The sequence below is a fragment of the Gymnoscopelus braueri genome (genome assembly GCF_963280865.1).
Source record: "Gymnoscopelus braueri genome assembly, chromosome: 18".
Lineage (NCBI taxonomy): Eukaryota > Metazoa > Chordata > Actinopteri > Myctophiformes > Myctophidae > Gymnoscopelus > Gymnoscopelus braueri.
Genome location: NC_137618.1, coordinates 41,409,581 through 41,422,969, shown reverse-complemented (window position 1 = coordinate 41,422,969; position 13,389 = coordinate 41,409,581). Strand labels below are relative to the sequence as shown.

The following is a 13,389-nucleotide window of genomic DNA, read 5'->3' as shown; positions in this document are numbered from 1 at the left end:
ATTGCTTTGCAGCCAATAGCTCGCGGCTCAAGAAGCTGACACAGATAACGCTGTTTCCGATGACTATGTCTATACCTCTCATATAAACATCGCTAGGGAAAAGGATTTTACACTTACAATGTGCATTTACTCAAGTACTATTTTTGCCAGACCCAGGGGGTCGGCCTACATGAGGCTTGGTCGGTCGGTCGGTCGGTCTGTCTGTCTGTCCCTCTTTTCCTCTGCACACACGTCATGCGAAGTCCGGCCATTCAGATTTCAACCACTAGGGGTCCGGCAGTGCTCCGAGGAGCACCTTTTCTAGTTTTGTTAAAAGGTTACATTTTGATAGTAATCATTACTACAGAGCGTATGTTCGGTCACAGGGGTATCTCCAGCTCTTTAATAAACAGAATATACGTACATTTTCAGAAATTTCACAAAATTTAAGCCAATCAGGAGAGAGCACTGAAAATGCATTTTCTGTTTAACAAAGAGCTGGAGAGACTCCTTTTACTGAACAAACACACTATAGCAATGAGTACTATCAGTATATTTAAGGAGGGCCATTCAAGGAAGCCGCAAGGGGAGCCTGCAGTACCACCACGGCCCAAGAAACCATCACGCCAGAATGAAATGTTTGGAACGGGGGGAGTCTGGTGCAACGCTCAGGTCCTGGACCTGGTGAGACGAAGGAGGAGCCCGGCCAGGAGGCCACCCACAGAGCCTAGTTCCTCCACGTGCCAGAGCCTCTCCTCTCCCACAGTGCGGCAGAGTAGTTCCGGAGAAGCGGACTGAGTGGCACTGTCTTGCCCTAAGAGGACTGACCGTGGGTAGCTACCTGGGACGTAAGTCGGGGTTTGATCAACCCCGGCTGGGTCACCTGGGTGAGGGTGTATGTTGCGAGACCCGAAACACCTGTTGACCCCAGGCTACAACACTGATGATACGTCCCAGGTGCATCCATGTGATGTTTTTTCGTTATATAGAGCTATTTAACACTTATTTTAACCAAAGTAAATCACTTACCCTACCTTAAGTATTTACATGTTTCAATACTTTATACTTCTACTCTAAAATTGTACTTTGTGCTCGACTACAATTATTTGAAAGCTTTAGTTACAAGTTAAAGGTAGGGTAAGTGATTTTCTTTGGTTAAAATGAGTGTTAAATATCTCGATATTCTGATAGTACTCATTGCTATAGAGTGTTTGTTCAATAACTGCAGTCTCCATGTCTCTCCAGCTCTTTATTAATCAGGTCAGGTTTCCAATTTTATCCGAGCAATCAGGATAAAGAACTCAGTCAGACACAGATTAAACAAGTGAAATTGGAAGTGATGACACAAAGAAATGAGCAGACCAAATTGGAGCTGGAACACTATACGCTTATAAATGGGTACTCTCTCCTGTTTGGCTGTTTACTATCAGAATATAGAGCTTTAACCTTTTAACAAAAAACTTTTTGTTTTAACCAAAAAATATCACTTACCCTACCTTTCATGTGTAGATTTGGATTATTATTACAAAACATACTGTACGCTGTACATCAACCAATTAAGCCCCATTTTATAGTATATTCGAAAATAGCCGATCTACAAGCTCACAACGAGTCGAGATGCGACGCATTATGAGCTTGTTCATCTGACCGTTTCTACGTGTACTTGAGTAAAACACCAGAGTACTTTTTCCACCACGGGACTCTTTGATCCGTTACCTCATACCCTGCTCCACAGAAGGCTAGGTGTGGGCGGCATAAATGGCAATGTTCCCCCTTAACCACCGTCATGACCCCTAACCCTGAAAATCCAACTGAAGTTACTAGGACCACAACGACAGGACTTTTTTTGTGTTCTCCTTTTAGCCCAAGTGTTACTGTACTTCCGTGCTGTTTACATATTAATTCATTTATTAATAAAGTATTCAATCAATCAAAACCGCACTAAACCCAAATCCAGCTTGATAGTACAGGACCATGTTGTCAAGTAATTGTTGTACACACATGTCTTCTTGTTGTATGCAACCTGCCGGAAACACTGTGTGTATGCTGGACCGCGTAATGCAGTGGTTTTCAACCTTTTTTCATATCAAGGTTCATTATTTATATGGTCCATTTGGTTACCAACCCTTCCATCATTTAGCTGGTGGTCCCCGGACCACTGGTTGAGAACCACCGGTGTAATGGACGAATGAACAGAGGCCGTCATCACAAAGACGTATCAGTCCCTTATACAACGCTTGAAGAAGGCTGTGGATGTGAAATGGTACATCAATGGGAAAGTTTGCAGATTTTGAACCTAAATCCCTTCGCTGTGAGGTATACATTCCGTATGCCTAACGACGTGTTGGACATCATCGCGCACACGCTTTCACTTCACTTTTCGTGGAGAAATACACATAAGAGGCAGGGTATTTCCCCCCCCCGCACTATACATTTATGATGATCTCACACCAATGGCCTTTTAGGTTCAAAATTAGTGAAATTCACCTTTAAATTGGTGAGGCTTATTAAGGAGGACAACATTGGTGGAAGGTCTTATTCTGGATGTGCGTAAACAAGGAGGCACACCTCCTGTTTATTCCTGTTTATGCCTGTTTATGCAGATACTATGCCTCTGCTTTGACACTCTCAGGGAGAGTATCTGCGTCTCCACAGATGATCACGTCCCACCTCCGGTGACGTGACGTGACGTGACACCCCCCCCCCGGCGTCTTGTGTCATCTTCTCTAGATCCGCTCCACAGCTCACGATCAGGGGCGTCGCACGATTTGTTTTGTATCAACGGCTAGATTGACTGATTTTGAAAGCTCGGTGCTTGATGTACGAGACAGACGTGTCTGTTTGGTGTTTGGTGTTAATGAAGGCCGGCATGCTGCGCCGCTGCAGTTGTAATCAGTATTCCGCTCAGAGCTGCTAAATTAACAATTTTTTTCATCTCCTGATTGGAATTGTGGCTGTGTGGCTATGGATGGTACCAGTGGTGTAAAGTAACTAAGTACATTTACTCAAGTACTGTACTTAAGTACAATATTGACGTACTGGAGCATTTCCAATTGTCAATGCTTTTACTTCTACTCCACTACATCTCAGAGACAAATATTGTACTTTTACTCCACTATTATTTGATAACTAGTTACTAGTTAGTTTGTAGATTTTGATTATTATCACCAAACCACTTGCATACAGTATATACTTTGGAAATTTAAAAATAGCCGATGTACAAGTTCACGACGTGTTGTGAACTTGTAGATCTGCTATTTTCAAAGGATTTTTATACATTTGAAAACTTGTGAAGTGGGACCTTCTGCATAATGAGTACTTTTACTTTTGGTACTTTAAGTACATTTTTATACCAATAATCTTGTACTTTAACGTAATTTTTTATACATTACGTTTACTTTCAATAGAGTATTTTTTACATTGCAGTATTGATTCTTTTACTTGAGTAAAAAATGTGAGTACTTTTTCCACCACTGGTACCACTGCAGCACCATCATGCTTCTCCTTCTGACAAAATAAAAGCATGTGAGTGGAGAGACTGCTGTAAAGGAGAGCAGCTCTCAGACTTCACCTCCCCCGCACAACTTTCCACACTTTCTTTAGATATTCTGCCGGCATGCTGCCGCATAACCCATTAAGACCGGGAACGCGTCTGGGTCATTTTAGATTTGAGCTATAACAATTATTTCATACTTTGGCTATTTGAAAATAGCAGATCTACAAGCTCGTAGCGCGGCACTCGGTGCCGCGCTACGAGCTTGTAGATCTGCTATTTTTGAAAAATCTTGAAAATGTGTGCAAATCTTTGAATATATATCTTTTTTTTTTAAAGCGAACATTTGTAACTCAAATCTTTGCTTCTGGAGGTCCCTGGAACAACATATTTAACAAATGTTCGCTTTAAAAAAATATATATTCAAAGATTTGCACAGATTTGCACAGATTTTTTTTTAAATAGCAGATTTACAAGCTCGTAGTTTCAGAACATTTTTAGGATTTAGAAGACATTTGTAGAACCCCCAGAAGCAAAGATTTGAGTGTACAAAACTAGTGAAAAAAAAAAAAGTAAAACCATATTTACACAAATGTTCACGATTTTTCAAAAAACAAATAGCAGATCTACAAGCTCATAGCTATGAGCTTGTATATCTGCTATTTTCTAATAGCCAAATAAATCTAATATGACACAAATGAGTTCCCGGATTGAATGGGATAAACCAAAAAAGTGATGTCTTTGCCACCCGAGTGTGTGGATCTTTGCATATAATGCGATGGCGTCATGGACCGTTTCCATTTGTTTGTGTGTGTGTGTGTGTGTGTGTGTGTGTGTGTGTCTCTGTGTGTTTGTGTGTGGGGGTATGAATCCAAATGAAATATTTTATGGACCACTGGACCTATTAATTGTCCCCCAGGTGTTATCTTTGCTGACGCCTAATCTTTTAGAGACGACCCGCTGGTTTTCCACTTCCCCACCTCCTTCCTCTCCTCTTCCGTTTCTCCCTCCATTCTTTGTCTTCCTCTCCCTCGCTCTGCCAGGTGTCGTCGGTCTTCCTTCACGTAATTAGCAGCAGAAACTATAAGGAGTCTGTGGGACCTGTTGGCTCTCTTGATAGATGTGCTATCATGTGACATAAAGATTGGTGTGGGTAATTATGTGGTCATTTAAACCACTTTAAACTCTATACTTAGTTGACCGTGGTCCCCCAGGGTCCTATACCAGTGGTGGAAAAAGTACTCAAACGTTCTACTCAAGTAAAAGTATCAATAATGCATTGTAGAAGTACTCTGTTACAAGTAAAAGTCCGGAATTCAACCTTTACTTGAGTAAAAGTACAAAAGTATTGGCATCAAAATGTACTTAAAGTACCAAAAGTAAAAGTACTAAATTTTTTGAAAATAGCAGATCTACAAGCTCACAACGTGTCGCGTGAAGCTCCACGCAGCTTCAGTCTGATAATCAGGCTATGTCGTTAACGCTCTTCTGGCCTTTTTTGAGATTGTAAATCGGCATCTTGTTCTCACCACTGTATACATATACATGGTGCGCTAAAGTGTTGCAACATGGTGCACTGTAATGAACTAACTAGTCACTGAACGGCCAACGGCAAACCTGTCCCCAGTCTTATTACTGTAGTTGTTGTATTCTTCTAATGTGTATTTACAAAATGAACAAAATGATTTACAAATATAACTCCAAGCGTATTAACCACTTGAACCCCAGCATCCACATTCTGGGGGTAACCTGTCCATTAATCCAACATCCCATTGTTCCGACTGGCCCCATTACAACTACTATAACCCTAACCCCTAACCCTAACCTCACACTCTAACGGTCGGAATAATGGGATGTTGGAATTATGAGTCGGCCCCCATTCTGGGCGGAACATTAGCCAAAAATAGCTGATCTACAAGCTCACAAGCTTGGTGTGTAGACTGGGAAAGTAGAGAGCCAACTCGGGTTCCGGTTTACCAAGTCTAGAGGGGATAAGTGGTTAAGTAAATGTAACGTATATGTAGTGTATATGAACTGGAGTGGAACAGGACTGAGACATGGATACACACACACAGGGAAGCAGAAACAATACCAGTCTGGTGCTTACTTACACACTCGGGTATACCTGCCTGCGCTGCACCGCGTTGTGAGCTTGTAGATCTGCTATTTTCAGCATGCAACCAAGTGTAAAATCAGCCATTACGACGCCATCACGGCACCGCCAAAATACATTTTAGTCGACTAAATCAACTTATCGACTAAGTCGACTTATGATATTTAGTCAACTAAAACTAGACTAACAGTAAAACATTTCAGATGACTAAGATATGACTCAATGGAATTTGATTCAAAAGACTGCCTAAAACTTAATAAAAATGTGTTGTCAAAATCAACGCTACTCTGTACACACAGACTGCAGTTTTACCTCGCAAGTAATCAAGTAATAAATGGTGTGTGTGTGTGTGTCTGATTTGTTTTGAAGTAAAAAAAAGCCTCTTTTCTTAATGACAGGAATCTGCATGGAAAGCGGCCGGCAGACTACGCCGTGACTCCGGAGATGCAGGCGGTGTTCCAGACAGTCTCAGTAGGACCCGACCCTGCTGGCACAGCCATTACTCCTCCAGCCTCGGTAAGGGCCGCGTGGGAATTAGAATAGTGTACGCTACGAGATTATCCCATTAAGACCTGAGGCCCTACTTCTACAAAATGTCTTCTAAATCCTAAAAAAAATTTTTAAAAAAAATTGATACATCAGTGGTTCTCGAGCTTTTTCATGTCGAGGACCCCCAAAATGATCTGTATTTGGCCGCGGACCCCCATCTCAAAATATTTTGTTCCAGGGACCCCCATCCAAAAATATGTTTTTCCAGGGACCCCCAGAAGCAAAGATTTGAGTTACAAATGTTCGCTTTAAAATCTTGATTTAAAAAAAATAGCAGATATACAAGCTCATAGCGCGGCACTCGGTGCCGCGCTATGAGCTTGCAGATCTGCTATTTTTTAATAGCCAAAGAGATCTGAAAATGACACGGATGCGTTCCCGGTCTTAATGGGTTAAACTGACAGGAAGTCCGATTTGACCTCGACCTACTGTAGTAGAAAAACACGAGCCTGAAACTAAATGATGCATATGCGTTCATAAACCATAATGTCGTCACCGTGCCGTACAGCAGGTCCCCACAGACATGAACCCTTCTAAGTTGGGGTACAACACATTTTAATGAGTAACCATTGCTTAAAAAAAGATCAACCTCCTTTCTTCTCTCTTTGACGTCTTTCCTCTAGAGTACCAGACTTTTCATTATGTGAGGGCACGGGGTGAGTGCATCCTTTTTCTTTTCTTTTTTTTGTTGACCCTGTGCTATTTCATTGTGTGCCGTTCCAGCTGAGCGGCGGGGTGGCGAGAAGGGAGGAACAGGTGGTGCTTCTGGCCAGCAAACTGTCCCGGTCCCAGCAGAACCAAGTGGTCAAACTGGGCCGGCTACTGGGAGGGAAAAAAGCGGAGGCTTTCTCCGGATCAGGTACAATTTACAATTTAGGCATTTAGAAGACGCTCTTAAAGGGGTAGTTCACCCCCCAAATAACTTTTTTTCTATTGATTACTCACCCCATGGAGCCTTGAATTCATGGATATTTATTTGTTTTTGTCGCATTCCTTCCTTTATTATTTGATTATAATAAATTTAGCCCCACAAATGCATTTGTGTCTCCTACCGGAATCAATGGGGACACATTTATTATAATCAAATTATTGGCTTAGGAATGTGACAAAAACAAAAAAATATCTATGAATTCAAGGCTCCAGATGGTCAGTAATCAATAGAAAAAAAGTTATTTTGGGGGTGAACTACCCCTTTAACACATTCACTGCCTGGTATTTATTAATTAATTCATCCGCCTCTGCCAGCGTTTTTACCCTATTTTGACGATCCACGGAGAACCACGGAAGCCACGATGTGGACACGGAAGCTGTCTGGTGGGAGGGGGAGGTTCTCTTCTATCCACCGGAACAAAATCATTGTAACCGCGATCGTCCATTCTGTTGTTATCGGCAGTTGAATATAGCTCATTTTCACCAAAAAACCCAGTCTGGGAGAAAAAATCAGAGCTAGATGTGTTTTTCTAAATCTCATTGCCGCAGTGGCTGACAACTACGAAATGACTCTAATTTTATCTTCGGGGCAAAAAGATCCTTGCGTTGTGCGTCAAGTGTGGATTCGCCTTGCCTTAACCCTTTAAAACCCGGAACGCATCCGTGTAACCACTTTAACCATTATTTTATACTTTGGCTATTAAAAAATAGCAGATATACAAGCTCATAGCACGACACATTGGAGTGCACAGGGTTATTTTTTGGGGGGATAATGTCATTTCCAGTTCTATTGTTCTCTCGCAGTCAAGGCATCATTCATAGGTTGATTTTAAAGGACACATATATGCCTCCTTGGCAGGCAATGTGTTAACAACTGCGAGACCAGGGTAAGCATGAACCCTTGTCTACAAACAAGGTAAATAGTCACATAAATAGAGTGCAAAATGAAACTAGGATATCAGGTAAAAACTGAACCTAGCATCTGTCTAAAACTAGCACTCAGCAGGTGGCCGGCTCAGCACTCATCCACTGAAGGAGGTCCCTAATCTGGAGGTCGAATTGTCCCTGTGTTTGTAGCTTTCCTGAATCATTTTCATATTGTTTTGTTTTGTTACTTCTGAAGTATGGAAGTCTTTGTCTCCCATCCTACGTTTTACCAGCTAAATTTGACCTTTTTTGTGTTAATAAAAAAGAAAAGAAAACCTCCAGATGGTAGCTACTTAAGGATTATCACTCACGGGAACCACAGCTGTAACTAGCGAGAGCTTTTCATAGCTTCGTTTGTCATTCTGATGTAGTAGCCGCGGTGGCAGCTTCTTCACTGTTGCCTAGTAATGGCTGGAAGAGCGGCAGAATGCAAAAAGTAATTGAAGCGATTCCTCATAAGCCGTTTGGAAAGCGCTGTCAGAGTGACGAGCAAACAGTAATGGAAAATAGAAGTGTTTCTCTCTCTCTCCTCCGTCTCCAAAGTCTGACCGGAGGGGATTCAAGTTGACGCTTTCGGAAAATCACTCGCATGTTGAACTTAACCCATTAAAGTCGGGAACGCGTCTGTGTGTAATTTTTAGATTTCTTTGGGCTATCCAAAAATAGCAGATCTGCAAGCGAGCTTGTAGATCTGCATATATATTTTTTTTATCGTGAAAATTTGTGCAAATCTTTGAATATATATATATATATATATTTTTTAAAGCAAACATTTGTTTTTGATTTTTTTTTTGTTGCTATAATCAGTGGTTCTCGAAGTTTTTCATGTCGAGGACCACCCAAAATTATATATATTTGGCCGCGGACCCCCATCTAAAAAATATTTTGTTCCAGGGACCCCCCCAGAAGTTAAAAATGTTCGCTTTAAAAATATATACAGTATTCAAAGATTTGCACACATTTAAAAAAAATTGCAGATCTACAAGCTCATAGCACACAAGCTCGGTGCCGCGCTATGAGCTTGTATATCTGCTATTTTTGAATAGCCAAAGTATAAAATAATGGCTAAAGTGGTTACACAGATGCGTTCCCGGTCTTAAAGGGTTAAGGCAAGGCGAATCCACACTTGACGCACTACGCAAGGATCTTTTTTGCCCCGGAGATATAATTATAGTCATTTCGTAGTTGTCAGCCACCGCGGCTTGTTGACTGAAGAGGCAATAAGCCTGTACTTAATTTTTGATTAACTCATAATTCTGTGTCTTTGTCTCAGTCTCTTATGAATTGGGCCGGTTTCTCAGACTTGCATAACATTGCAGTCAATCAGAACAAAGGCATTTCATAGTCAGACTCTCTGTTTCTTTCCAATATAAATAAGAAAATGGGGAAAAGAAAAGGTTTTATGGCTGTTTTTGAACAAGTGGAGGATATTGAATATGACAGCGTCTTTTCCACCTGAGATTTGATGTTGAATGCAATGATACGTTCCTTTTTTATATGCTTTGTACCCTTCCAGTATGCTACTTTTCCTTTGTGCAGTGGTGGAAAAAGTACTCAAGAGTTTTACTTAAGTAAAAGTATCAATACCGCAATGTAGAAATGCTCTTGTACTTAAAGTACCAAAAGTAGAAAGTACCCATTATGCAGAATGTCCCATTTCACAAAGTTTTCAAATGTATAAAATGCGTAAAAATGTTTTGAAAATAGCAGATCTACAAGCTCACAATGCGACGCATTGTGAGCTTGTAGATAGGCTATTTTCAAATGGCCGAAATGTATATACTGTAGGGCTGAAGTGGTTAATGCATGTTATGTAATAACAATCAAAATCTACAAAGTAACTCGTAACTAAAGTTGTCAAATAACTGTAGTGGAGTAATGGTACAATATTTGCCTCTTAGATGTAGTGGAGTAGAAGTAAAAGTACAGACATTTTGAAACACTCCAGTAGAGTAAAAAAAATACCTCAAAATTGTACTTAAGTACAGTACTTGAGTAAATGCACTTACCCGTATTTTCCGCACTATAAGGCGCATCTGAGTATAAGGCGCACCTTCAATAAATGTATTATTTTCATATATAGGGCGCACCGCATTATAAGGCGCATCCGCACTATAAGGCGCACTGACGGTGCGGCTTATAGTGCGGAAACCAAGGGAACCAATATTGATACATATATATAAGGCGCATCGAATTATAAGGCGCATCCGCACTATGAGGCGCACTGACGGTGCGCCTTATAGTGCGGAAACCAAGGGAACCAATATTGATACATATATATAAGGCGCATCGAATTATAAGGCGCATCCGCACTATGAGGCGCACTGACGGTGCGCCTTATAGTGCGGAAAATACGGTAGTTACTTTACACCACTGCTGCTGTTGAGTGAGGTATATGTTTTCTCTTCCCCCCCCTGCAGTGAGCCACGTTGTGGTACCAGACGGACCCATGCCCACCACCCTCTCCACCCTCCTGGGTGTGCTCGCTGGGCGCTGGGTGCTCCGATATAGCTGTGAGTATGTGCAGAAGAGAGCTCTCGCCTCGGGTGTGTGTGTGTGTGTGTGAATGATGTATTCAAATAGGATATCAGACTGTGTTACTGCTCAACCTCATAGGCTGTGTGCTGCTGCAATATCCCAGTAACAGCTTGCGAAGAAAAGAAAAAAGTATATTTACTTGTATGCCTTTTTATTTATCGAAGGCCCCTGCAGGAAACGGCTAATAACCTCACTACTCTAATGTTTTTACCATTAAGCCACACAGTCTTTTCGTAATGTTATGCTATTACGCTACACAGGACCACAACTCTTTATAACACTCATGTGCGCAAAGTAATGATGAGATATGTTCTCTGATAAAAGTCAAGGAACATCTGTGGAATATTACCAAAGAATCCCATTGTTTTTAGCCTGTAGCCTAATTCAGGAGATATTTAAGTCATTTTTCAAAAGAAATGTATATTCAAACTAGCTCTGGCAAAGGTTCTCAACCTTTTTGCTAACTCGAGGTCCACCTGGGTATGTGGCAAGATGTTCAGGGCCAACATACAGAAATACTTATATAACATAAATAAAGGGTTTGTTTTTTAATATTATATTTGACTATTTCAAAAGGCCTGTATATGCTCTTGTCTTTTTCTTACTGATGAGGTTTCCAGTGCATGTGGAAGTGGGCCCACAGTCTGCTGACCGGCACTGCGCAAATCTGTATGACAGGCCTGCAAATTGCTGTTGTGAACTTAGTCGTTAATTGGCGCGTATTTGTGCTTGTTAAAATCAACATGCTAGCACGGTATAGGAATACGTATAATATCATCAAGATGTTTTGTGGGCACGGTTGCAGTCTCAAGCAGTGGTGGAAAAAGTACTGACATTTTTTACTTAAGTAAAAGTATCAATACCACAATGTAGAAGTACTCTGTAAGGCCTGTGTTCAAAATATTACTCGAGTTAAAGTACAAAAGTATTGGCATCAAAATATACTTCAAGTACCAAAAGTAAAAGTACTAAAATGTTTGAAAATAGCCGATCTACAAGCACACAATGCGACGCGTTGTGAGCTTGTAGATCTGCTATTTTCAAATAGCCTTTGTATAAAATATGGTTAAAGTGGTTAATGTGTATTTTATAATATAATAATTTATATCTGCAAAGTAACTAGTAACAAAAATTGTCAAATAATTGCAGTGAAGTAAAAGTACAATATTTGCCTCTGAGATGTAGTGGAGTAAAAGTATTGGAAATTGGAAATACTCAAGTAAAGTACAAATACCTCAAAATTGTACTTAAATACAGTACTTGAGTAAATGTACTTAGCTACTTTCCACCACTGGTCTCAAGTAGTAGGTTGGGTGCGCTCACGGCGCTACGCACGATGGACTATAATAAACGTCAAAGACTGATTTTCTTTTGCCCTTTTCTTAAAAAAATATCGGTGATGTGTTGGCCGATCGCCGACGTTTCCGGTCAGGTATGGGGTCGGTCCCGTCTCTAGAAAGAAATACATGTGAATACAAAACAAAATATAATACAATTATTTTCGGATAAGGAATCAAATCAGTTATATATACTATGCTGAAGGTGGGTGAGTGAAATTGGAGTGACCAAGTTAGTTACCCATTACGGAGTCAAAGTTGGCATCGATTATTGTTTCCAGAAGGTTGAATACTTGGGCCGCACCAGGTTTCACCCTCTGTCGACATCACCAAACTATTCCCATAGCTCCCATTTGTCCTGTGTATACTGCAGCTGCCGTACCAGCAGCAACATTGCTGTCATACACAACCTCAGTGACCCTTTCCACATCATTATTTCTGCATGACTTTCTCCGCATACCTGGTTCAAATCGATACGACACAGTAGTATGTATATTCCTCTTCTTGTTCCTCAAAAGTATCATGTTCATGTTTGTACGAGTCAGACTTAGTTCGACCAGGTGGTTCACACTTACCAAAAGCAGGTATTAGTGTTTAATATATCAAGAGCCCTGCCCCGTATTGTTGTGCTGTCCCAAGTGAATATGAGTGATGCTCTGCATATTCGCTGACAAGACAAAAGTATTTCTACTGTAATATATTTGTCTTTTTTTAGCTGTTATAAAAATATTTATATTTTTCTACTTATCCAAGTTTTGACAATGACTATATCTTTATACTATATAATATCTGTGGAGCCAAATGTGAAAAGTCCTAGGAACATGTTAGCCATACTGTAGGCCTGTAATATTTAACCAAAAAGCTGGAAGTACTTAAGAGATGTGTTATCACTGCATTCATAAAAAAAACATTAAATTAACACAAAAATATTGAGGATATACTCTGTTAACTCTTTGACTGCCAGAGTATTTTCATAAAGTACTCCCCCAGTGCCAGCAATTTTCGTGTTTTTTTTATTTTTATATTTTGAATTTTTCTCATGAAAATAATTTAAGGACACATAATTTAAAGACCCAGCACAAATCCGCCACTAGAGAGCAGCACATGACAGCTTGATCAGGTCGTTGGGTCTCTCTCACCCTTCTTGATAGATTAGACAGGGAAAAACATGAAAACGGATGTGACGTCGTCCCAGATTGTTTTGATCGGCCAAAATTACGATGTGATACACGACGGCGATGACTGATCGTCACCCAGACCATAGATTATAGAAGAGAACCTGTCCGTTTGTCCGTTATACCGTGTGTCCTATTTTGGACGAAAATGACTGGGGAAAAAAATCAAAAACCGGAAACGGAATCCAGGTCATGAAACCGGATGCAGATGTCCGTGAAGTAAGTGGAACTCGAGAATAACATTGAATATTAAGCAGCATAGCGCAATCAGAGATTAAACAATGAACGCGCGTCGAACGCGTCGACGGCCAACTGGACAAAGTAGCACTTGACGCGTTATCGCGTCGT

The 13,389-nt window shown here is 40.7% G+C and overlaps 1 protein-coding gene across 1 annotated transcript in view; it reads left to right on the top strand.

Annotated features, from left to right (window-relative positions):
- bard1 (BRCA1 associated RING domain 1) overlaps nucleotides 1-13,389 on the top strand; it is a gene marked incomplete at its 3' end in the record, with an annotated part of 50,613 nt that overhangs the window by 17,340 nt on the left and 19,884 nt on the right. The window contains exons 9-11 of the mRNA XM_080457055.1: nucleotides 5,984-6,101; nucleotides 6,858-6,993; nucleotides 10,412-10,504. Of these exons, the coding sequence (XP_080313181.1) occupies nucleotides 5,984-6,101; nucleotides 6,858-6,993; nucleotides 10,412-10,504 (347 nt within the window). The remainder of the gene's footprint in view (nucleotides 1-5,983; nucleotides 6,102-6,857; nucleotides 6,994-10,411; nucleotides 10,505-13,389) is intronic.